Genomic DNA, 26,917 nt, shown 5'->3' on the forward strand with positions numbered 1-26,917 from the left:
GTTTAGGGAATTAAGCTTTTTTTGGTATTTCATCTTTAAAATGAGTACTAGACTTGAACTTGTATGTGTTTATTGTCAAATAATAGTATAATAAAAAAATAATAAAAAAACATTTGATGGCAATGCGTCAAGAGATTGCAGGAAATTAGGATTATACGAGTTGTTTTGGACGTCGAGGTAAATGTTTTGGTAAAGTTTGTGTTTTGACAGAATAAGGTCAAACTTGTTGACTGAGTACAAGTCAGATTCAGTCTCAGATTTCACAGGTGGTCTGTGAGTGACGGTGGCTGTCATCAACCTGCAGACTATAATTCTTTTTGTATGTTGTTATGTTATATTGACTATGTCTTACAGTAGAACATTGTGGACATGGTTTCTATTTACACAAAAGGCTTATTTCTCTCAAATAATGTTTACAATCTGTCTAAATCTCACATGTGTCATATGAAGATGCTGATTAGCCAGCATTATTAGTGGACATGTGTACCTTGAGTTGGCCACTCCAACATGTGCAGTTTAACTGTAGTGAGAAATAGGTATTTTCTTTAGATAGAGTTTATATTTTTATGGAGTGTAACATTTAATTTTACAGTTTGATACAGATATATATGATTAGATGAATGCACACCATCTATAACTGATTACTTCTATTACTTACAATTACTTTTAACATTTGGATTTAACTGTAGTTTTTGCACAAGTACATTTGCGCTAATCAAATATTATGCCATCACTTCTATTAACAAAATCTATTTAAAAAATAGCTGAGCTCAGCAGTACAAATCATGGCTCCAAGGTGTTCGATTACTTCAACAGTGGTAAATGGCTGGCCATCCATTGCTATCATTTTCATGATGAAATCACAGATTGCTTTAGCACTTGGGTCGTCACTGGCAAACTTCACCTTTCAAACATTAGGAACAAGCCCCGGGCGTTTCGGGTGGATATGATGTTTTTTTCGCTAATTTTATTCTTTCTTTCTTTATTATTTCTTAATCATTTTTATTTCAACAAAAAACAATAAATTCACTTGCCTGAATTACGTTACCTTGTAATGAGCATGATATTTTTATTTGATCAATAAACACTTTAGTTATAAGAAACATCTAACACATATAATTACAGTTTGTTTACTTAAAATGAAACTATTCACATAAATCCACACAATATTCAAAAAAGGCATGTTACAGTTTATGTTCACACAGATAAACTACTGAAAACAATAACTACACTGCAAATTGCTCCACAAAGCATCACTAGTTTACCTTTTGCATTACAAAGTTAAACGCATTGCAATGACGTTCATACACATACAATCCACATACATTCTATACTTTTTAAGGCATAGTTCCAGCTACAACATCTGTGGTGTCCATCCCTCCATTGGCCCCATTGCAAAAAGAGATAAACAACAAAAAATGAAAACATACCCTTTTCCAGATCTGTAAAAAAAAATGTGGGTTCTTATTTTTGGACATACATACTCGCCAAAAAACCGTGATCAAAACCTAACGTAACCTCTTACATCAGGTCTTTTGGGTCCTTCCTTGCAAGCAATTCCTGCTTGCTCTTGAAAGAGAACATGATGAAACATGCCGATACACATGCTCCTGTCATCGCTGTTCTGAGGCATGTTGCAGGCAACAAATTACACAAAATTCTCGACTTTCCATCCCCCTCAGAGGCATGTTGGTAAAAGATGCTGATGATCCCTTTCATCCGAGAGCTCTCTGTTGCTTGAGAAGATCATAGATGTCATCAACGTTGCTCAGTCTTTCGAAAAAGGGGATGAGGTCGAGTAGCTCGCAGTCTGACAAGTCATCAAACCAGGATGCTACAGGAACCTGTAGGATTTGACAACAAACATTTAATAACCGCATGTCGGTTTATTATGGAGAAATAATTGACGGAAAACATACCGCATTGTCTGGGTGAAAGATGTACGAGGCTGGGGAATTGTCAATGATGATGACTTTGTTGAGGTCTCTCCCTAAATGGCTTAGGTCTTTGACGTAATTTCCTTTGTGAAAGACGCAAGCTTCCCTGAAGAGACGGCTTCGGAAGGCTCCAGATTTGTCTAAAATGTCCGAAACAGGATCTGCATACTGTCACAACAGGAGAAATCCACTGTTTAGCGACTACATCTTAGAACAGAAGGAGTGGTAGGAGTGGTTGCACAAAAATTAACCACTAAAACATTGAAAAAAATACATTTTGTAAACACCAACATCAAATTCAATGTAAATGTATATGGATGGAGCTAAGTGTGGTCTTACTTTAGTACACAAAGTGCACACCTCAACAAAAATTCAACTGACATTATTACAGCAGCTATTTAAAAATTAGTTCTTTGTTTAAAATGGGTTTTCCTCCCTCCCATGCATCCAACCACTTGTGTCTGTTGTGTGCAGAAAAAAAGTTTGTTACGTGCGTCATTTTGAAAGAAAGTTAAAAGAACCAGTCTAGGAAAGTCCTGTACGTTGTTGCTATTTCCATCCAGTTACTTTTGGCCTTGACCACAGATGTGGACAGTAAAATCGCACTATGCACGCACATCATAACACGCACATCATAACACGCTGTTATCATCTTATGTCTGGAAAATTTGCACAAACTCGATCTATGCTTATTTGATATGTATTTTTTATTTTGTGTTTTAATATAATATTGTTTTATATATGAAATGAAAATAGCATTAGATTAGTCTAGGGTTCAGGTTCAATCAAAATTATCTTTGGAAAGGCTACATTTTCAAAAACTCACATTAATTTGTACTTGGGTAGCTAATGCTGTTGCGTTGCCCTTGGCTGTAAATTTGGACCAAAATGATTTATGTATGCACTACCATTTAAGTGCAGTGTGTTTTCTGGGTCAACAACCGTCACAGAATTGACCCCCCTGTAATTCTAAACATTTGATTTTACAACAGCAGCTGCCAAATTCCTCAGAAAGTACTTTTTAAATTATTATTATATGCTTTAGTTATTTGCTTTCAGACAACTATGTGAGTTTGACAACTTGAGTTTGAGAGCCAACTAACCTTTGATAGACTTGCAGTGAATAAAATGCATTCAAACATTTCTCCCATCCGCCTGAGGAATTCATCAACATGAGGTCTCTTTGACACATAAACCTGTAGAAACAAAAAGACAAGAAATAGAAGCCATTAAAACAACTTTGTTCAGTAGCTCTAGATAGTCAATAAGTCATATAATTTAAAACAGTGCTTATCGATTATTATCTGTCATGCCACCCCAAAATACAATTGAACACATGTAAAACTAATTAATCTAGTTCATTAATACAAACTATTGTATGAGTTGTGGGCACCAGCATCATTCAAGCATCCCCTGCCTCTCGTGCCTCGATTGACACCTCACAACATCCACCAACCCCAAGAGGGGCTAACCCCCCTGTTTGAGAAACACCGCTTTAGAGCTACTAAGGGGACCTATTATGCTTTTGACACTTTTCTGACCTATAAATGTAATTAGAAAATTGTATTCTTGTGTTAAACGATGCCAAAGTTTCAGATAATGGTTCACACATTTGACAGTGAGCTCTTAAAGAAGTTTGGGATGGCTCAAAATGCTCGGTTTCAAAAGGCGTGGTAAAACTGTTCCTTTATGATGTCACAGAGAGGCAGACTTCCTTATATGGCTCATAGTTAGGAAGCACTTTGGCCGTGTGGCCAATCACAGCGGAGGTGGCCACTGGGTGGAATAAATTAAAACATTGTTTTGGCAGAAAGCACAAATCAAAGGAAATACAGCTGGAATAGATGCAGATTCTGGAAGATCTAAAAAGTTTCCTGTGCGGGTTATTGTGTATAGCTGCTCTATAGGAGACCACAACTCAATACAAAGGGTTGAAACATGAGCATAATAGGTCCCCTTTAATACAAAAAAATCCAGTGACAATGTTTCTGACCAAAGTGACCCCAAATACAGTGGGACCTCGGTTTATGTATGGCCCAGTGGTCATGTGATTTGGTTTACTGGGAAAATTTTAGCAAAATTTTTGCCACTGATTCATGCACTCAGTTATCATATAATATTGCACTTAAAAAACTAGCCAGTTTTTCCTGCACTGCAGTGTTTACCAACCAAATTCTGAGTGAAAACAGGTAATACTGTAGTTGTTTTCCCACTTGAACAAGCCCATACTGGATTACATCTAACAGACCAATGCCCTTTGGACAACAGCACAACAAAAATAAATCCTGCATGTGGACTATTCACTGTGATGCCATTCCTCAGCACAAATTGGGGAATAATACACCCCACAGAGTGAGATTGATGGCCAGTGGTGTCTGTGGGTTCTCCTGTGGTACAAGACACTGAAATAGCTGCCTGCTGTTAAGAGAGATAAGGTTCCATCTCAGGCTTCTTCTCAATAAAACTACTGTAAATCACACTCGAACCAAAAGCATCTACTGTAGCTTTTTTTTTTAAATAACACACAAAAGCTTATGTATGTAACAGGAGCATACCTGATGAACTGTTCCATCAATATCGACCGGAGTGATGAAATCAGCATTGTTTACTGGCTGTTGAAGAAAACAAAAAATAGGAATAATGTTATACTGTATTTAATCCAATATAACAAATCAGATGTAACTGTATTTCTTCATGTAGTTATGTAGCCCTGCAATGTGCACAATTTTATGCAGTTTACTGGTAAATATGAGAACATCCAAATTGATGAACACCACATTATTATTGTTAGATTGGTTTCTGGGAGCATTTCTCTAAAGATGACCTCCATAAAAATGTATAATTCATGTTGTTAATTGTATTGTGATATCATGTTCACATAAAAATAATCAAGTCACATTTGTAAGCTTTTACTGAAAGGTGTTTGGTGTACGTTCTTGGTTCAGATCACGGGTGGTCTTCGGTTTATGTTGCTTCATTCAGTGGTTCGGTAAAGTCAACAAAAACACAAAAACTATATTTTGGTCCTCATACTTGAGACCGACTTGAGAACTAGATACAGCACAGTGTAAGAATATGTACCGATAAATGAATCGGTAAGGATGACGAAGAGGTGGTCGACGGTTATGCCTTGTTTATTGTAGGTAATTGGTTCCACACCTTACCACAATAAGTAGATTTCTGTGAAATAGTATTCAATACTAATAAAATTAATCATTTTGTAATTAGAGTGAGTGTGAATGGTTGTCTGTCTATATGTGCCCTGTGATTGGCTGGCGACCAGTCCAGGGTGTACCCCGCCTCTCGCCCGATGACAGCTGGGATAGGCTCCAGCACCCCCCGCGACCCTCGTGAGCAAAAAGCGGTAGAAAATGAATGAATGAATGAATGAATTTTGTAATTAGAGCATGACTTTCTAAATATGGGTTTAAACATTATTAGAGCCCTGTAGACATGAAATACACTTCTGTTAGTCTTTGTTTACACATTACATTACATTGAGCAGGCTACGGGGTACTGTATTGTAATAGATGACATGGGAAGCTATTAGGCTATTGACGAGTTAGCCTGTCTAATTTACTTATTCTAAACGTAAGTGTTTTCCAACGGAGTGGGGAAAAAAGTTAAAGAAGCCAAAAACTTACCACTTCCACACGAAATGAGAAGACATACAATGCCAGTCTCCATGCAGTGTGAAAGGCATGTAATCCAATATCATTACTGATGGCTAGTGAACTGTGATATAGAGAGGGATGACTGTTATGGTGGCCGACCCACGCCAAAAAAAACAGCAGCCGCTCAGTTTGGACATATGTCACATTTTGGAAATCACAAAACTCTTTAAGATTACAAGACACATAATGGGCAAGATGCAGATTCTCTGGAAACAACAGAAATATTAAGGTAGTGCAGTGGTCTTATTATGAAGATGGAATGGTTGCTAGTGCTTTGGCTTATTTTGTTTTTATAACCTTTTAATTTCATTTCGTTTCATGTCCGTCATGTGTTCCAACTTACACTAAAACTCGACTTACATCGCAGTCGAGGAACAGAATGTGTACATAACTCGAGGACCCCTCCTTAGATCACATACGGCGGTACCATTATATAGATGGTCGGATGGACTCCAGTTCACTGCCCAATGAAATGTAAACACTACATTGGACAAGAACCATGAAAAAATGAAATCATCAAGTACATTGGATTATTTCTTAGTCAACAGATGTCTAATCAGCTGATGGCAATAAACTGTAAGGGTTCAACTCAGTTCATGTGACATTCCATTCCCAGTTTAGGTAATATCATAGCCACAAAACTATACATGGAACTCTGTGGCTAGTGTGCAGCAATTTACCACATGGCAACAGCGACTTGGCTTTACTTTCTTTCAATTTGTTTTATGATTAAGAACCCCTTCATTGTGCCCGAGTCTTTTCATTTGGGCTATTAGCCAATAAAATGGTACTAAAATGAGTGCTATTTTATCCAATACCATTTTCTGTCTCGTAAAATGAGAATAATGTTTGATGTGAGGCAGTAAGAAACAGTTACATTGCATTTATATGGTTTATATAATTTTCTTTGGGGATGTGTGTTCAAAGGATGTTGCTATTACCTTGAATAAATCACCAACTTCACGGTCTAGGCCTGCCTGTATACACATGGCTAGTATCACATGGCTATATCCAGTGACATCTTTCAGGACAGTCTGTAACCGCAGTGGGACTTCATTTCACTTGGAATCCATGACATAATTTGAGGGGACACAGAAGACGTCACTTTTAGAAGTGACTACTTTGCTTGGTAAAGCATTCCGTTGAAAATTATACCATTGGACAAAGTGCTTAGACCAGTTGAAAACTTTTGCACATTTTACACTGTTGGATCTGAACAAATGCAATGTTTATGGGAAGCAGTTTATTGAAAACAAGCAGTTTGCACTGCAGTTTACAATTCCCGGCTGAGAAAAGACTTCTTCCGGAGAAATGGACCATCCTGTGCGTTCCCCTAATCTACATCCAATTGGATGTTGGATGGCAATAGAAGTTCACAAAAATGGACATCAACAATGGCATCAAGCACGCCCAAGCCAATTTTTGAAGTGACTAACAAGAATGGCCCAGCTCATTACTGAGTCGTGTCTATTCAATTTTAGTTCCAAGACTTTTTATGGTCTTGAACTTTTAACCACCTGAGAAAAAAAGCCTATTTTAGTGTAATGCTAGTGATAAATGTTTCACACTCTTTTTTTCTAATTTTGTTGAAGCTCTACTTAGAACCTCCATAAGGTCCAACAATGCAAAATGGCAATTCTTGCCCTTTTTTAACTTGTCTTAAAATTATTCCCCCTCGGACATTTCTGTGTGGAGTTTGCATGTTCTCCCCGTGGGTAGCTTTTCTCCGGGTACCTCCGGTTGTTCATAGGTATGAATGTGAGTGTGAGTGGTTGTTTGTCTATATGTGCCCTGTGATTGGCTGGCGACGAGTCCAGGGTGTACTCCGCCTCTCACCCGAAGACAGCTGGGATAGGCTCCAACACTTCCGTAAGCCTCGTGGGGATAAGCGGTACAGTGAATGGATGGATGGATATTGTAGGAGTTTGTGTGTAATTTGTCATTTTGATTGTGATTTTGACTATTGATATCTTGTGAATAATAAAATGCAATTAATGTAGGTGTTTAGAGTTAATGCCATTGTCCTGGGGTCATGTTTCTTGCTTTCTGGTTTTAATTGCTATTACTGTTTATGTTACACGTTTTCATCCACCAGCTTTTGTTGTCTGATTCTCTGCATCAAATGATGTGATGTGTTCAGTCCCTACTGAAAAAAAGACACAATGTTTGACATTTAATTTAAAACATTGTCGTTTGTTCTCGTCCCATTCTGTGTGGAAGTGGTATGTTTTTGGCGTCTAACGTTGTCCTTCTTCTCCACTCCATTTGAAACCATTTTTTTCAGTTTTGAATTGACAAATTGGAGCCTAACTGCTCAGTAGAATGCTATGTTTTAAGCAGTGGCCTCCTGTTATGTTCCTGCATTGATCCCATGCAATGTGGTGTAAACAGAATAATAGGTTTGTAAGGTGGCTATAGAGGTGTTAGTTCATGTCCACAGGGCTTTAATAATGATTTTAAATACATATTCAGAAAGTCAAAAACAAGTTTGATATGCTTGATGAAAATTTCATTAAATTTACTAATATTGAATCCTACTCACTTATCGTGATTGAAATGCAATAAATGAGGGCCAAGTGTTAAAATTCTTACAAGGTACACAAACACAAGTCTTACCGTAAATGAGCTATGCACCAAAGTTTCATCCAAATCAATGACGACGCAGATCTTCCCTGTATCAATGGATTTCATCTGTGGGAGCAGCGGTTTCGCTGATATCTGCAAATAAAACAACAATACCTCAAGGCGTTGGAAAATATATCAGATTTAAAACATACACATTATAATTCAAGTGAATTTTGTGAGCCTTTTAATTGTGTCAAAAGAGTAGAACCCTGCTGAGCTTAAGTATGGATCAGAGCACCCACACAAGCCAAACATGACAGACTTTTGGGAAGTGGGACCAAGAACAATACAATTGACGAGTGTGAGTGCACCCTAACAGGTACAGTATATAAAAACGTATTGTTAAAAGAGGTTCCAGTTTAACCATTAAACATGCTGCTTCAAATCAAAATACTATTTACCTGCTTTTTTGGTGGGATGCAGTACTCGCAATCACAGAGGTCGTAGGTGTCACTATCACTATTGTCCTCCTCTGATTCCTCGGTCCTTGTGTCCCCTTCCTCGATCTTGTGATAACCTGAGACCACACTATGAATAATATCTGTTCCTACTACTGAGATTTCAGAATCCCCAGGTGAGTCTTTGTTTTGTCCTCTTTTAGAGAAATGTTCTTGGATTTCAGCATCCTGATAGTCAGTCTTGTTCTGGGATGACACCAATGGATCTTCACTCCATGATGATGTTCTTGTATTGATTTTGTGGTCATTTAAAATAACCATTTCAATGCTTTTAATCTGATATGCGTAGTATTCCTCAACCCCAGAGTTAAATGTCTCAATTCCGCTCTCTGTAAGAACCCAATAGCACTCCTTCTCTGAACAATCACTAAACATGTCTTTATGACAGCACAATGCGTTGTTGGTAGCCGGTTGTTCATTAGGACTAGTCGAGGTAGTCTTTTCAGTAGATTCAAAGATTAAGATATCAGAGTTATTGTCTTTAAATATGTTTTCCACATCCAGATTTTCATCATCATCGGGAGACAGGCAGAGCTCAGATTTAGGCGTGGCATCAGGAGTGTTGTCGTCATTGAGTTTATTCTCCTCATAAAGATCATCGTCAAGTTCATCTTCTGCTCTCAGTTCTTCGGGTTGGTCACCTGACTTGCAAAACTCACATCTGGTGTCGCTTGTTAGACATCTGTAAATATCATCACATGCGTTTTGAGAAGAATAAAAGCATGTTTTAGTTACCTGTGGATCAATGTCTTGCACTTTGTACAGATTTTGTTCCTGTTTCTTTTCCTTTAGTTGTTCGTTATACAAGCACTCATGGATATCTCCACCATCAAAGCAAGAGATGTAATGCTGTCGTTGTGTATAAGCAGGGCTACCCCTGTCAAAAAAATCAAAGTAATCTTCAACAACAAAATCAGAGGTGGGGGTTTTCTTGTCATCATTCATACTCTGCCGTATGTTGCCCTGTTCTATGTCTTCATCATCCTCAAATGAATCCCACTGGGTCTGCTCATCGCTTGAATCTTCCTGAGCTTTTTCAGATTCTCCTGATGAATCCACGTAGTTATCAGAGTCATCAGAGCAGGTCTTAAAGGATTTACTTTCAGAACACGAACAGTCTGAGGAACCATCCTCTTCCATAAAGAATCCCGCATAGGTTTTGTCTGAGTTGTTCCTACCCTGTTGACTTGTTTCATCCTCTTCGTTGGAGTCCTCATATCCCCTCGGGTAATGGTCATCATACTCACAAAGTTCAGTATCACAGTCTGATCCATCCACTGACTCAGAAGCGTCGAGTATGAAACCCGTCACCTCATTTTTCTCATGGTGCTCCGTTGATGATTCTGGCAAAGACTCCAGAAACTTGTACTGCATCGCAGAAGGCTGGTATTGTTGTGATAACACCAGGCGCTCCATGTATTCAGACACGCAATTAGAGGATTCAACCTCCTTAAAACTGTCACTGTTGACATCTAATTCATCTACCATTACGTCAAAAGACCCAGATGGATAATCTGTGGGCTCATGCTGTTGGAATATCTGTTGCTCTGTACATTGTTCACAACAAGGCCAATCGCCGTGAGATAAAGTATTATTAACACAGTGCTCAGAGATCAGAGAAGGTTTACAACACTCGCAGTATTGAGCATATCCTTCTAATTGCTGACTCAACCTCAAGGTTTGATCATGCATAGTGTCGCATTCCAAAACTGTGCTAATTTCTGAACACTTCCCAAATCTGTCTCCATTGCAATGGGTGCAGGGTTGACTGGCATCGGTGTAATCTTCGTAGTTGTTACAGATTTCCATACATAGTCTGGACGAGTTCATTTCTTGGCTGGCAAATTCTGCAAAGACATTTAAGTCAAGTTCAGCCCTTCCGTTAGAGGAGAGGATTAAACCTGCAGCTTCTGATAATTTAGGAATTTGGCATTGTTCTGAAAGCATGTTGTCAGTCGAGAGTGTCCCTTCACCAGAGACGTCAGTCTGCTCTGTTTTTTCCAGATACATCAGGGTTTTTTTTTCTTTTTCCAAAAGTAATTGTTCAGAGTTTAGGCTCCATACAATGCATCAGAGTCCTGCTGTAACTCCAAAATCAGAATGACTTGCTGGTGAGTTGTAGCGTCCATTTAGAGTGAATATTCACAGAAATGGTAGGAGGAGTGAGTGAGACCCCAGCTTGCCTGCGAAACAGGAGCAGCATGCACATCGACATGACAACTTGTCACAACCAAAACTGAGCCCTTGACTCCACCCCCACTTTTCTCAGAGGCCGAGCCATTTATTTTGGGGGCTTGGAAAGAAGTGACAAATAACTTTTGAAATATCAAATCTCTATGAAAGGCCGAACTAATACATAAATCTGGAGGTGACAACTGAGAACATCTTGGCCAGTTGATACCTATGATGTTGTTCACCAACAGTCCACTGCCATATAATGCAAGTATTGCATTAATATCAACTGTCTAATCTCAACTAGGGGTGACAGATGAGCAAAGGCTGTCTTAACAGAAGTAGGCATCAAGTTTGATGAGATTTACAGTTTGGATTACCTTTGACACATTATCTCATCATATAATATTGGCCATTGGAAGTCACTGATTTTCTGTTACTGTTCAAGTTTTTTGTTATTTAGTGAAGCATTGACATCCCATTTACTCATCACCTCTTTGTGTCCTGCCTATGACATCTCTGCAAATAGAGTACTTTTCAACACTACAACATATTAGTTTCAAGCCTAGCATATTTAACACATGACAAGGCTTCAGGGCCTGATTTTTTTTTCAAATGTGATGCAGTTGATTGCGCCATCTACTAACTTTGTATTGTTCACAGTCCTATGCCAGCTGATGGCAAGAAGATGGGTATACCGCTCACAGGTCAGTCACAGGGCTATTATTATTTGTTAATTCATAATAATAGTTCATTTGTTCCAGACTCGACCATGAGAAGTGAATTCTGCAAAATGTAGTCATTTCTATGTTTTACAATACTTAATTTAGACACAAAATATGTAAGCAACATCCCTCTGTACATCGGAGAATGGTAGATGCTGCATTCAATGACCGTAAACAAAGTAGGACAAATCGTAGCTCGCATTAAACATTCATAAACTGTGGGATAGTTACAGTATTGTAATAAATAATCTTTTTGCTCACAAACATTTAGAATTCAAACCCAGTATCATGAATGAACCAAAATAATTTTGAGCTGACACTGTAATAAAAAAAAAAACATGTTTGTGTCAATGTGAGAGGTCTCACTCGCTCACATTTTGTATTTGCTGAACATACGTGGGCAAATTTAAGTGCTCATATGCTAATAATAATGAAAAAATAGTAATACAAAAATATGCTTGCCGACTGTATTATTTAATAATGGCCCATAGCTCCAAAATTGATATCTTTGAAATAACATGAAATTTGATGTAATTATTGTTGTAGTTGCACATGGAATTGTTTACCACAAAGACATTTCCCCTATTTATTATAGATAAAAACGTATTTCTATCTGCGATTAAATGTGATTAATTCTGAGTTACCCATGAACAAAATGTGATTAATCGTGATCAAATAGTTTAATCAATTGACAGCTCTAATAAATATATAACTATATATATATATATAACTATATATATATATACACACACATATATATATAAGTATATATATATATATATATATATACACACACAGAGAGAGAGTGACTGCTAGATGTGCTTACCAAAAGTATTATGCTGTCTTTCATTTGCTTTATGGCTCCTGCATACATAAGTGATGACAGTGACTGGTGCGTCATGCCAACTAATTTTGAGTTTCTGCCAGTTTTGGCCCCCTGCTGTTGTACGACCTGTGTATTCCTTGACGATTTCTATTTTCGCTTTGCAGCAAAAGGTTAGAAGACATTGCATAACAAGGTTTAGGTCTATATTTCACCACCAGAGATAGTCAGGTAGTAAATTATCAGTGCAATGTTGTGTTGTATATTTTGTATCAATACCAACATTGAACATATGAGTACATATACTACAATCTTCTGATGATTAAAAAAAAATTATCTTGTGTAAACACAAAAATACACATATGGGCATCTGTTTCACAGAGTAGTAAATGGGGTTTGAGCTCTACCTGTTCATTGTACAATGCACCGTATGAGAATAATACTGTGTGTACTGTATTTTTTAGAAATGGTTAATATTGGCTTTCTTGCGAAAAGCAGTTATATCCGATACTGTCCAGCACTTCATTACTGATACCGATATCAACCGATACAGGCATTGGGAGCAACTCTGTATGTTTGACAATTCTAAATATCAATGTGAAATAATGTAATATGTTTTATTATCGTTATATTTACAATATTAGTAAGAAGAATACAAACTAAAGACATTGACGATTAATGAAGAATGAGGGACGATCTAGTATATTCTCTCATGTGCATTTTCTTTCCAAGAAGTGTAGTTGGGTTGGTGAAGGTTGATGTTTACAAGGATGAAAACTTTGAAAAATTAGCTGAGCCAAGAAGAGTAGTCAGAGCTGTCAGCTAAAGCATTAGCCCGTCATTCAGATGATAGGAAATCTCTTGCCTCAGTATGGGGCATAGTCAACCTGTCATCTCACTTTGTGTGAAAGTGTTAATACTGCACAAGTTGCACTGATGAGTAATAGCAACAAATATAAACAAATAATATTACTCAAGCTTACTGCATGTAAATTATATTTATTATTTTTACCTGGAAACTTGGTTTGTATGTCACCAATTGGCTTTGAGAAACTAAACATAGAGATTCACATATTGCATATGCATATTGTAATAATTGTAATCTTGTTAAAAAATATATATTATTTCAATTTGACCCAGTTTGGTTTTTTTTTTAAACTCAAAACAAATATGACCTGATTTCTACTGTTATTCCCAGTGGCTTTGGCCTGTTGACTATATTAGCCAGGGGTGAGAATGGACAAAGTCACGAGAGGGAGAGTCATTATAGCTCGAGTATGTTGGTAGAGACATACCTCGGTGGTCCCAAGTTGAAAAGTTTGTGTGCAAACACGTGTGAAGGAACTGGGCAGGTGAAGCCAGTAGTGTAAAAAAACATCATGCTGCCCAGTGCATTACCTCTTCTAATGTTACAAACATCAGTGTGTTCAAAATAGCCTGTTAGAGCTGCTGAGTGGGAAATGATGAGACCCTCTCTACATCGTTATACCCCCCACCCACACACACACACACACACACACACACACACACATTATTGGCATACAAATAAAGTTAAACTCACACGCAGCGTGGAGTCATCGCAAAGTGATAATACACCCCTGATCAAAATGTGAAAACTAGTTGACAAATTGCAAGAATTTACATTTTGCACTGTTTGACCTTAAAGGAAAATTGCACTTTTGGGGGGAAATTTGGTCCATTATCTGCAATCCTTATCTGAAACATGAAAACATATGTATTTTACTTTTCTGTGCATTCTAATAATAGAAAACAAGATAGTATGAGCTAGCTAACAATGCACATTATTTAGACCTACCGATTTCAACTATGAAGCCCTCTATAAAGAAAAAAAACCTAAAACGTTTTACCGTTTAATAAACATGCCGTGATCATTCATGAACAAGTACATTGATGATAACATATAATAGTTAGACTATCTAACATTACTGTAACTTCTTTCCGAGGTGCATTGATTTCACAGAGCTCATAAAAGTAGCTGACACAACTTCCGTCAACAATAGCAGCATAGAAACATCAACAGTAATAACAATGTCCACTCTCATTGGGATGGCTGTGTCGTCCAGCACAAGACTTGTGCCCCAGTAAAAAATGCTCACAGCAAACAAGCATCTTGTAGATCTTCGTAGTTATGTAAACGGAACACCGTTGGCATTTTTCTAAAGGTTTTTTTGTTAGGTAGATCATATTAACTCGTTTTCTCTCTCGTTAGGACGCACAGAAACAGGCAAGAAATATGTGTTCATATTTCACATAAGCATTATGAATAATGAGCTAAATTCCCCAAAAGTGCAGTTGTCCTTTAAAGAAGTTCAAAGTTGAGATATTCACACTGTCCTGCCAATTGACTGGCGGCCAGTCCAGGGAGCCCAAATAGGGATAGGCTCCATTATACCCCACGACCCTAGTAAGGATAAGCGGCATAGAAAATGATGGATGGGTATTCACACTGTCATCATCCCTTGGTGGCAAAGGCAAAAGAGCTTTCTCTCTTTGCAAGCAATCGGATTATTGAGCCCCATAAGCAAGGCTTCGAGCAACATGCCATTGCTGCAGTGGTTGGACGCAGTAAGACAGTCATTTGAAACTCCTTCAAAGAGCCTGAGGGTTATGGAACCAATCAGTAAAGTGGTAGACCCAAAAAAAACTGGCCCTGAACCGAAGGATCCAGCTGGTTGTCTGCAAAGACACGGCATTTTCCCCGACCAAATGAAGGTTTTTACCTTGTGATAAGTGTTATCAGATAACCATCAAACGGCATCTGCGAGAGAAGGCTTTTAAGAACAAAAAAACATCTTCAAAAGCCTCGTCCTTTTAATGCCACAAAATTACATGTTTGGAATCTGCACAAGAGCACCAAGCATGGGACATTGAAAGGCGGAAGAAAGTTTTATTCTCTGATGAAAACAAATGCAACCGTGACAACTTGCTGACTTGCACTGCCTGACACCTCTGTCCGATACATCATTTTTTTCTGATGCCTATCATGTTTCATTAAACTTTTATGATATGTTATGTTTGGCCCCAGTAATCTTTCCATCCAGTGTCCCCTGGTTTTTTCCATAAATATTTGATGGAGAAGGGAAACGTGGATGTCTAGTGTAGTGTCTAGTGATCATACTAGATGTACAGTAACTCTGTCCTTCCCGAGGCCACAGCTGCCGATGAAGGTGTCCTATGTAATGTCAGAGTTGCATGAACAAAGACAAATCGTCTCCGCATTTCAGTCAAAGGGGTTGCAAATGCAGTGTCAGGCTGTAAATTACCCCTCTGGCATAATTGTTCACCCAGTCACTGATGCACATGTGAGGTGGATCTCGGTTAAATCCAAGAGGTTGCAACACTGATAATGAGGTTACAGCATTTCCAGTGGGCAACAACGACCTCGCGCCACATCACCATGTTTTAGCCTACTTAGTTGAAAGCGTGCTGATCTGGGAGCCTTTCTGTCACGGCATGCCTCTTGTGATGCACTGTTCCTATTAATATCCAAACATAGCAAGAATGAGGCCCCCCCGCTACTGACTTCGCGCCGGTTGGACACTTGATATTCTGTTAGAATCTGACAACCTGCTTCACACTCCTTCTGAGCACATGGAATGGTCAGGTCATACTGGCCAAACTGAAGTTGGGTCAGGGCAGACGCGCTCCCCATCGGTCCACCTCGCAGTCTAACTGAAGTGCAACACCACTCCAGTGTTTGCAATTACAAGATTGGGCATAACCAGCGAGTTAGCACAGGGACATAAATGCTTTGTGCATTTTAACAACAGTGCTATAAAAAATATGACATACGTTTTTTGCCTCATGCTCACAGTGTTGAAAGAACCTTAATGCATATGGCTGCAGCAACATGTGAAATTAAAGATGTTCCTTTCCTCTGGTCACTCACTGCTGGAGGGTAGCCATGTTCTGCACTTAATCGTTTTAGATTCAGAGCTGGAACGAGACCGAGGTTGATACTGCTACCTTCTGGCAGACTTTGGCATGAGCGGATCGTCTCCCAACCTGAAGAATGCTTGTTAGATCCTCCGTCCTCCCTCAAAACTCTTGTTATAGATTCAGTTCTATGTATTAATACATCCCAAGAGAATTAATTGCATGATGTTGTTTTTAATCAATATTTGCCTTCTATTTATATTAACGAAAATCTGAGAAAGAAAAGATAATCTGCAAATATTGCTCAGTAGAACTGGCTATTGCATGATATGCCACTGTCAATATCGCCATGGAAACCATGCAATTTGAGGTACCCCGCAGCAATTAATTATGAAATGTCAGTATCCATAACCCCTTTGACATTTTACTGAGGTTATGCAAATGATTGCAGAATGTGAAAGTGTCATTTTTTGCAATTACTGTTGATGTAACCTACTGTGTGGCCTCAGGGCTACCAAAATGGGAGCTTGGCGGCCAGCTGCATTCCGCGGCTGTTTGTTTCATTGGCCTGCAGCACATTCTAAAAATGTAAAAAAAATATTTTATATTAAAATGTAAAATGTTAACATAAAAAATTGGAAAATCAGTAGTAATTTTACAGGCATAGAGTAAAATCCATTGGTATTGTAATTGGCTGAAAAAGCATGGTATCAACATTGTCCGATACTTGCTTTATAAGACCAATCCCATCCACCGATCAGCTCCACCCCCACTGCAGCATCCAGACTTTGAGTTTTCTGTCTTTGTTAGATAGAGTGATGTAAGTTTTACACTCTCAAAACAGGCCACAAAAATATCTCACCTGGGGGTCTCTTTAAAAAGCTTTAGATTGGTGCAACATTTGGTGGGCAGGGTGTGGTGAGTGTTCGAGGATCGCAATGTGATCATCCGTCAGACAGCGGCTAAAGTCCCGGTCCCAACCGGTGTGGGCAAAATTTGGGGATGAGTCCCGCCTCAGATTTGGGATCATGCACACACTATGTTGCACTTTTAGCGTAGGAGGAACTTTTGTTGTGTGCTTGGCTGCATGAGCACTGACTCCGTGAGCACGCACACGGTGGATGCACGTCAGTCTGAAGCCATAATATGATTTGAAGAATATTCAAATAGTTGGAAATGTTTTTTTAATGCGGAAATGGAAAAAAAACCAATTGTAATTTTATCAGAAGAAAGTCAAAATATTAGAAAAATATAATATAATATAAGAAAAAGTTGACAGGAAAACGCTATTTTTCAGCCATTTCCCCTACAAACACACATTTATCTAGTAGAAAGGCACCAAAAACAGAAAAAGGCGTGACATTTTGCAAGAATAAACATGTGATATTATGGCAGTATTTTAGTATCACAGGGTTAAAATATTGTAACATATTTTTAAGTCGTAAACTTTAAAAAACAAACAAAACCAAATAATTTTGTAATTTTCAAGTCTCCTTTTGAGCTGTTTGCCTGTTCTTCCTGTGCATGTGTGGGTTTCGTCCAAGTACTCTGGATTCCCACATTCCAAAAATATGCATATTAAATTAATTGGAGACTCGAAATTGTGTGAATGTGAGTGTGAATGGTTGTTTGTCTACATGTGTCCTGTGATTGGCTGGCACGCAGTCTAAGGTGTACAACGCCTCTCGGCCAAAGTCAGCTGGGATAGGGTCCAGCATACCCCGACGATGGAAATGGTATTTTTTTTTAATTAGGTTGGGAAAATGTTATACTATTGAGGGAATAACGTCAAAATATTATGGGAACAAAGTCATAATATTCCCAGAAGAAAAATTTTTTTGTTGGTGGCTAGCTCATATAACTCATTTTTTTGCGCTAGAATGCACATAAAAGGGAAAGAAATATGTGTTCATGTTTCACATAAGGATTGTGAATAATGGGCAAAATTCTCCAAAAAGTGCAGAAATTACCATAAGCACTTGTGGAGAAAATAAATTAACTGCTCTTTTTGGATGTTTATTTTTGGACGGGAAGACAGATGAAACAGACGGTTGAGAATCTGCTGCAAGTGTCCCCCCCCCTCCCCCGAAGGACAGGACAGAATCATAGCTTCTTATCAGGTTGCATTTATGTACATTTCTCAAAATAAAGAGATCAATGGATCAATACAATCTTTCCGCACTTTAAGACCACAAAGTGTTATTGCATTGCATGCTTGGTGTGTTTCATCAGAGGATGTCCACTCGAGCAAAGGACTGGTCAGTCCCAAGATTGTTCTCCACAAATACTTCGTACTTTCCAGCATCTTCCAATTTAGCATTTTTTATGGTCAAAATTGTGTTGGTGTCTCCGACATCAAAGAATATCCTGAAAGACAATAGTAGTATTTTCATTAATAAATTAATAGTCATCATACTGATCATGCTTGATTTTTTTCATCCTTCGTTCTTCTAGTTTTACGGTGTAAAAATCTGAAAATAAAATACACATATACTGATTTTAAATACAAACATCTTTTACTTGAGGAGCATCCCAGAAAGAATTGTGTCCAACCTTCCAGGATCCACAGTAAGTATTATACTTCACACAAGTTAGTGATGAGTTGTGAACCTGTCATCTTCTTCGATGTCATCTCCATCCTTCAGCCAGGCAACATCTGGAGGTGGCTCCCCACTTATGTCAGCCTTGAGCACTACTGTTGTTCCCCTCTTGGTCTTTAGGTTTTCTGGGCCTTTAGAAACCTTAGCGGGGACTTGGAGAGATGATCAATGATGATCAATTACTTTGTTGGTTATATAACGTCTATCATAACACAAGCATTGTTTAGAAAATTAGCATGTATCAATGTCAAATAATGACAATAATATTCATAAATTCCATGTGTCCAATTTTAAATTAAATTTTAGAATTGTCCACTAGATGGTGCTACAGTTTCTCATATCAAGCATGTAACAAAATGTCACACCTTTTTCTGTTTTTGGTGCCTTTCTATTAAATAAGTGCGTGTTTGCAGTCCAGGACGAACGTTTGGACACACCTTCTCATTCAATGTGTTTTCTTTATTTTCATGACTATTTGAATTGTAGATTATCAAAACTATTAATCAACACATGAATATGTATGTACAAGTGTGAAATAACTAAAAAAAAATGTCTTATATTTTAATGTTTTATATATTATGTTTTGATAATGCAGCAAACCCTTGGTGTTCTCCCAATGAACATCATGAGGTAATCACCTGAAATGGTTTTCACTTCACAGGTGTGCCTTGTCAGGGTTACTTAGTGGAATTTATTGGCTCATTGGGAGGCATTGTCATTAAGGACAAACAAATAATAAATAAAGGACCTCTTAAGGGCTTAATATATGGCTAAAGTTGAATTATTATAGTCTGAAATGGGAATTTGACAGCAAACCTACCTTCCACCAGAATACAAGCAGATCCTGATGTTTGCCCGAATGGGTTCTTGATGTTCACCATATACTTGCCCAGATCGGCAAGTACCCCGTCTCGAACCACCAGTGCCACAAAATCCGGGTCTTCAAAAACATAACGGTACTTGGGACCATCCTTTAATTCCTTTCCATCCTTGTACCAGGTGATGAACGGATCTGGGAAAGCACTAACTCTGCACTCCAGCTTAGCTGCGCTGCCTTCTACAAGAACCACATCTTTGAGCTCCTGTAGAATCTTAGGAGGGCCTTTCTCTCGCATCTCTTTTCGTGACCTTTGAAAAGACGATCGGGAAACAGAAAACTTCTTTGTGTATTAAGATGTAGCTAACATGATAATTATTATGAGAGATGAAGAATATTTTGCTACCTGTGGCCACGATATGAGGCCTGAATTCGAATGGCAGCTTCCTGAACCTGAGGATCATTGATGTCCAGATTGCACCCAGCAGGAAGAGGTGAAGCCTTTGCTTTGGACATCTGTGGCAGTCACAACATTCAAATTCTCAGCTACATTACGGTTGTTGGCATCTAAATATCACTTACCATGTAAGTGCCGCCGTTACCACCTCTCCTCCTGTTTTGATCCACTGGATTGTCATGAAACTGAATTTTGAGACTACTGAGTCTTATATGTTGACAGTCAGGAGGAGTAACATCTCATCATCTCATCTCATCCCCTTCTATGGATATCAGGAAATACTCCAAACGGCACTGGTGTTTGAAGACTGACAACAAATGTTACATGAAACATTCCTGTCCTTATTTAGCCTTCATAGCAAAATACTCCTGAGAACCATCAAAGCAGCTAATAGTTTGGTTAATGGATGTTGGAAATATGTAAGGGGCAAGCTCAGAGCTGCCCCTCCCTACGTAAGGCATTCTCGAGACCACCAGTTCAGCTCGAGGCAGAAGAGATATGAAGTAAATTCAGGAAGGTGCTCACTACCAACATTACCCTGCAGTTACTGTTTAGTCAGTCTACTGTAGAATATTTCCACATTGTAATTTGAAATTTGACATATTTTCTTTATTGCATAGCCTGCTGTCATGCCCTTTTCCATGCCAAAGCAATCACAAAATAAAAAGCAGAAGCCGTAACAGTCACTCAATAAATTAACAAGCGTGAACCAGACAGAGAAGTCGCATTCATGTATTCATAATAGCAAACAATTCATTAAGAAAATGTTTTTCTAAGACCGTACTCACATCGGCCAATCATACCAGGCTTGGGCCCACTTCACACATAGTCTGTGATGTTTACACGCACATGCACACTACGACATAGCCAAGTAATAGGATGACTGTACAGTAATCCTGCTTTTATTGCAGTGAATAGGTTCCCATTGTGATAAGTGAATTTCTGTGAAGTAGGATTCCTTATTGATTTTTGTAGTCAGACCATAGAAAACCTGTTTGCACATGAAATAATACCCCTATCGTCACCTTTACACGTGTATTACACACAAATACGTGAAAATAAGACAATATAGACTCACATGGTAGAAAGGGGGGTTTCTCCTTGTTCTAATCTACTTCCTGTTCTGTACAATACCTCCTGCAGTGACTGTTGTCTCATCAATGTAACATTACTGACACCTAGTGACCAATGTAGAACACCACAGATCATCACATCTTTAAATGCGTCTTCTGAATACCTTATATTTGTATTTTGATTTAGTCTTGTCTATGGATGAAAACGATGAACTGGAGAAAAGAATTATTGATTTTTTTTTTTTACTAATAATAAGCCGTATTCAACTACAAAAGAGAATAATTTATCAATATATTCTGAAGAAATGCAAATTAGCGAGGGATTACAGTCATGCGATCGTTCTTTACTAATTGTTGGCACATTTCAGAATCGACATAACATACAAAAAATATAAAGTCTAAAAAATAATCCGACCTATGGCACACTATCTCACTGATGAGTTTGTATCTCAGCTTTGTAATACAGGTTTACCAAAGTTCATTATTCAACTTTTGTTTTTGCTCTTTCCTGCTTTTCTTTTTTCCCAATGCTTCTTATAATATTCACACTTTATTCCCATGATATCTTGGCTTTATTCTAGTAATATTATGACTATTTTGCAATGTAATTTTCTTTTGCATAGTTTGTTTCTCATAATATAAATTTAATTACGATTATTTGAATGAATAATTAACCTCTAACCAACTTTTTTTCTGCATATTACAATTTTATGCACTTAAAATTCTCACTTATTTTCTCTCAAGATTACAACTTAAAAAAATTGTTTTATTGTTTTAAATTTTTTTGTCTTTTTTTCTTTATTGTCATTAAATCACTGCTGTTTTTCCATTGTTGATTGTTGCATTGTTTATATTAATTTTCATGTGTAATTATATTTGTAGAATCTGCAGCAGGCCGCACTTTAGACACCCCTGACATAAGTGACAGCCGCCACTTTACACAAGAAGTAATCTGAGTCAAACTGGAAATAATCCACAAAGTCTCAGAAATTACAGTAATTACAGTAAAATGGGCCAAAACAGAAACACACAGGCCAGCGGGGGCTCGGAGAATCGACCATGGTATGAATGGTTGAGTGTGAGTACGCAACATTCATCATGATCATCACTGCAACACACCTTTCATAAACTACATCAATGATATATAATTACAAAATTGTAATTATATGTCAGGAAACCTAACTAAGTATACATTATATACGTGTTAGTGACTTGAATGAAACTGAATCAACATGTTGCACAGTCGTATAGAGTAGAACTTAAACATTGCATTGTCATGCTCTTATTATAAACCTGCTGTGACCCAAAAGGGCAAATTACAAAAAAAGCATTATTAACCTTACAAAGGCATCACAATATTTAGAACCGATAAAATTATCACCAACAATCTCAGTAAACAAATTAACTTCACAGAATAATGCAGTTAGAGTAATCACTGTTTTTTTTTTTAATTTCACTCGGTTTGGCAAGACAAGGATGATTAGAAATACACCATACAAACGAAGGCATTAAATGAGACAACAGAATATTTGCAATTATTGTCAAAGCAGGCTCCAACCAAAACATAAAATGTGTGAAAGGTGATGCATCACAATTATTTTAAAATAGATCAAGCAGTGATTCTCAACTGGTGGCTCGCAGGTCTTAAGATTGCGCTTTTATTCTGAAGGGCATTTTTTTCTGCAGTGGGGTGTCATCTATTAATTCACCGAAAAGTGTTTGACTGTGAATATGTTATTCTTGTTACAGTGTTCCCTCGTTTATCGCAGAGGAGAGTTTCCCAAAATAGGTTACAGTAAATCCGCAAAGTAGACAACTTTATTTTTTTACAAGGGTTGGGTGATATGGACCTTAGCATATATCACAATATTATTAGGATGTATCACGATATGTTTTGTTTGTTTCTTTTACCTTTTTCCTGATTATGTAGTCACCACATTGGATCTTCTGACAACATAACGATTTTGGTTTGAGCACTTGATGAACCTACATGGTTGGACATAAGAAATTATTAATTCACTATTGTGTATTTCACTCCTCTGACCATGCCTCTTCTGGCGCCGGTCCACTGTATTGTAGTGTTTTTGTGTCCTTGTTAAAGTACATGGTCATTTTCCTTCCTGCTACCGTAATGGCATCTCCAGCTGCAACGTTACCGTCCACCTTTACTTTTTGGGTGCCACCGCAGGTGCCTTTGACAGAGGCAGAATGTTTCGATGTTTTGATTGACATGTGTACAGTCCCTTAACCAATCAGAACACAGAACACAATGTATGGGTTCTCACTTAGCCGATCAGGACGCAGAACACAATCCACGTTCATATGCTGTAAAAAAAAAAAAAAAAGGTGAACTGCGAGGTAACGCGGGAACACTGTATAAGCTGTGTAAGTGGAATGTAGCTATTTAGTATTTGTAGGTGTTCAAAATCCCGATGATGTGAAATTGCTAATGCTAACATGGGGATTTTGAATGTAAAGAAGCATCGAGCCAGCGCATGTTTAAAAGACATCTGTTGCGTGTCACACACAAGTACTTGGTATCATTTGTAAGTTATAATTAACATGCTTTTTTTCTGTATCTCAGTTTGACAATCCTTCAAAGTAAAAGCTCTGAAATAGAACTCAACTGAAATCATTGTTGAGAACCTGTTATCTGTCAGCTGAGCTAGCAAGTAGAGAACTAGATTAGGAGCAAGAGAAAAAAACCTCTACAGAAACCTTTTTTCACATAATTTTGAGTTATTGGATTGTTCCTGAAATGTTCTCTATGCTGGCATACAGCACAGTATTGAATTTAGTTGAAAAATATGCGTCTCGCTTGCCAAAAAGAGCTGTTGTTGGGCTCCATGGCCAAACCAGTTGAAAACCACTGCATTACAAATGAGATCCTATAGAATTGTATTCATTCCTAGGCCAGTGCCCCCAGGGAAATTAAATTGCCATTTGTGTGAGGACAACGGAGGGCAACTATGTACTCCAATATACCATGTGTGTCACGTGTCTTCCTGTACTTATTTATTTAATTAGAATAAGAAAGCATATCTTGAACGTCATGCAAAGAGGCCGAGAATAAACTGATGGATTCACTAAATCACTACATGTCACCATGAGAAGAACTAAAGATATGAGATGGAGGTCACCAAGGTGTTTATCTACTTCTGCTGTTGAGTGGAATATTATTTTGAACAAATTACACCATGTAGAAATCAATCAATCTCCTGAGATTGAAAAACCAATTACTGGCCTTCTTGTTAAGAGTCCTCTCTTCGAGGCCTTGTAGCACAACCACAAAAGTATTTGATGACCTAAGAATACTATTTGAAAACTCAAAATGTCTCCAAAAAAACTGTTAGCATACACACAAGGTTGTTTATAAAGGGAAGGAGCTTTCTCACTTGAAATGTTTTACCCCCGATTTTTAAACAAAGCAATGTTTAAGAAGTCAGTGTAGACCTTACGTGTGTTGTTTGTGAGTGTGCATGTGAACATGTTGCCAGTTGTAATAATATCTATCCAAAATGCATCCAAAGTTACAAACATTGAGGTAACATCCAGCAGGATACAAAGTTAGTTTACCTTTAAAAAATGCATTCAGGCAATTTGTAGCTTGGTGTTTTTTGTCCTTTTGTCAACCAAGTTCAACAACTTTGACCTGAAGGCTTTACTTCACCTAGCAGCTTAGAGTTTAACATTTTTGATGCTCACATTTTGTCAACTCCTATTTTAATGGGGAACAGGGAAAGTTGGCACAATCGGTGTGATGGGACTGGTGGGGGTTTGTGGAGAGCTCTGGTAAGATCGAAGCAAAACTTTGTGTTTAGTTGCCATTTCCTCTCGCCTGTGCTGCTGGTCGGCCAAGAATTCCTTGAGACGCATTGTTGTAAAAGTCAGGGTCTGCCTGCGAAGACGCATCAGGTAGGCATCTTGAAGCCAAGAATTATTAAAGCAGTCCTTAATAGAGGGACGGGCCCTGTTGAGGAAGCAGAATTTCATCAAGTAGAACCAGAACTAATCACTTAAAAATACTTCTCATTTAACTTACCAAGGGTAGCTACAGAGGATCTTTTTGAGAAACAGTGAGGCACTTTGGGACACATTTTGGTAGAGTTTTGAGAGGTCAAACTTTGCAGCTTGTATCTTCATCTCAGTCTGCTGGGGATCATTTTCCAAGAAAGGTGACCTTCCACTCAGCCTGCAAAATGAAGGCGACACCACCAAACACAAATAATGTTTGCATAATATATAATAATATTGGAAACGCTTTCAATGTTTAAACGCTAATAAAGACCTCGCGCCTCACAACATTATGCCTATTTTCGATAAAACTATACACAGCTGTATGGAGGGGTAAGTGGGTCATGTTTTTTCTTGCTTAATGTTACTGACATTATTGTCTGTTTGAGTAATATCACTTGATCAAACTTTTTCTAACATTCATCGCTACTAAACAAGTTAAAAAAAGGTATGTTTGATCTGTGCTGACATCAGATCGATAACAGTATCAGCCGATATTCAAGGCGGCAATATCGGAATCAGATTGGAAGTGATAAAGTTGTAATGTGACACCTAGCTAGTTACATGTTCATTAGGACAGGCTTTCTCACTTTTCTTCAGATTATAACCCAAATTCCATATTTTTTTAGGTTTATTTTACGGATTAAAAAAAACAATGTTGTAATTTAATTTGTATTTGATTGAGTGGAATAAGTATTCAGTCCATAAGCGTGACTTGGTGGAGAAGAGCTTGTGGGCAAGTACAAAGGTTAGATGTTTCTAATTGGTCACCAACCAAGGTTGCCCACATGTCAGTAGGGATTTTGGTGCACGCCTCTTTACTGGTCATGTCCAAATCAAGTTGAAGTTTCAGCTCCCTCCACAGATTTTGGATGGTATTAAAGTCCAGAAACTAACAAGGCAATTCCAATTCCATTTTTGTTCTTACTGATAAGAATACAAGGTCCTCATCCAAGATTCCATGGTACATGGTCCTGTTCATCAGCCCCTTTTCCTATACCCTTAGCAGAGCAAGATGGAAGTTATTTTGGATTTCTTCCATTTCCAACAGCGGTCTCTTTCTCACCAAATTTATGGCTGATCATTTTTTAACCATTTCCAGTCTTGTGTCGGTCTCCAGTCTTGTCTCTTTGTCGACACTTTGGTCTTGCTCAAGGTGGAGCATACGTTTGAATGGGAGAGGTTGAGTTTGTGTCTTTTAGTTTAATCAAATTTCAAGCATATGTTTTCAGGTGTCTTTTACCCACATAAGGAGTTGAAATTAGTAGGATTTTCATTAACAGATCAGATTATTTTGTGTGCTTCATGGGCACATCTCTCTTAGTTACAATAAAAGTATCTGGACTGTTCATATTGTTGTAAGGGGATAAGTCAGCAGGGGTAAAATACTTATTTCTGTAGTTTTCTGTAGTTATACTGTAAAATATATGTATGTGAACACACATTAATTGTTGTAAATGGGCAAAGAAATGTTCTACCCTCCTGCTGCAAAAAAATCAAAGCGTACATTGTGCTTTGTGGAAGCTGTGAATGCAATACTTACATCATGAATGTTATCACACCCACGCTCCAGATGTCAGCTGGAGGTCCCACCACATCCCCTTTCAACATCTCGGGAGCTGCAAAGGAAATGTGTGGATTTATT

At 38.0% G+C, this 26,917-nt stretch overlaps 2 protein-coding genes across 7 annotated transcripts in view; both read right to left on the reverse strand.

Moving 5' to 3' along the window:
- Positions 1-18,426: 18,426 nt before the first annotated feature.
- On the reverse strand, positions 18,427-20,446 carry LOC131136115 (SPEG neighbor protein-like). Of its 2 annotated transcripts, none has more exons than XM_058082643.1 (5): positions 20,311-20,446; positions 20,135-20,244; positions 19,732-20,039; positions 18,922-19,063; positions 18,427-18,678 (listed from the first exon to the last, which is right to left on the reverse strand). In XM_058082643.1, the coding sequence occupies exons 1-5, from the start codon at positions 20,311-20,313 to the stop codon at positions 18,540-18,542; spliced, it is 702 nt and encodes a 233-aa protein (XP_057938626.1). In that variant the 5' UTR covers positions 20,314-20,446; the 3' UTR covers positions 18,427-18,539. The 2 variants fall into 2 exon arrangements, with proteins under 2 accessions (XP_057938626.1, XP_057938627.1); XM_058082644.1 differs by having other exon boundaries at positions 20,135-20,234; positions 20,311-20,355.
- Positions 20,447-22,494: 2,048 nt separating this feature from the next.
- spegb (striated muscle enriched protein kinase b) overlaps positions 22,495-26,917 on the reverse strand; it is a 40,855-nt gene continuing 36,432 nt past the window's right edge. For 4 of the 5 annotated variants that reach the window (XM_058082854.1, XM_058082855.1, XM_058082856.1 and 1 more), the window contains 3 exons: positions 26,816-26,891; positions 25,301-25,450; positions 22,495-25,228 (listed from right to left, as the gene is read on the reverse strand). In XM_058082854.1, the coding sequence (XP_057938837.1) occupies positions 24,982-25,228; positions 25,301-25,450; positions 26,816-26,891 (473 nt within the window). In that variant the 3' untranslated portion in view covers positions 22,495-24,981. The remainder of the gene's footprint in view (positions 25,229-25,300; positions 25,451-26,815; positions 26,892-26,917) is intronic. The other variant, XM_058082858.1, reaches the window with a different exon arrangement.

This window comes from Doryrhamphus excisus, chromosome 9 (genome assembly GCF_030265055.1).
Source record: "Doryrhamphus excisus isolate RoL2022-K1 chromosome 9, RoL_Dexc_1.0, whole genome shotgun sequence".
In the NCBI taxonomy this organism is placed as follows: domain Eukaryota; kingdom Metazoa; phylum Chordata; class Actinopteri; order Syngnathiformes; family Syngnathidae; genus Doryrhamphus; species Doryrhamphus excisus.

Excerpts from the sequence above, each read along its gene's own strand:
- LOC131136115 (XM_058082643.1), bottom strand. Across the intron at positions 20,040-20,134 it reads GCCTCATATCGTGGCCACAG|GTCACGAAAAGAGATGCGAG; the intron begins GTAGCAAAATAT and ends GTCTTTTCAAAG. Across the intron at positions 19,064-19,731 it reads TGCTTGTATTCTGGTGGAAG|TCCCCGCTAAGGTTTCTAAA; the intron begins GTAGGTTTGCTG and ends CATCTCTCCAAG.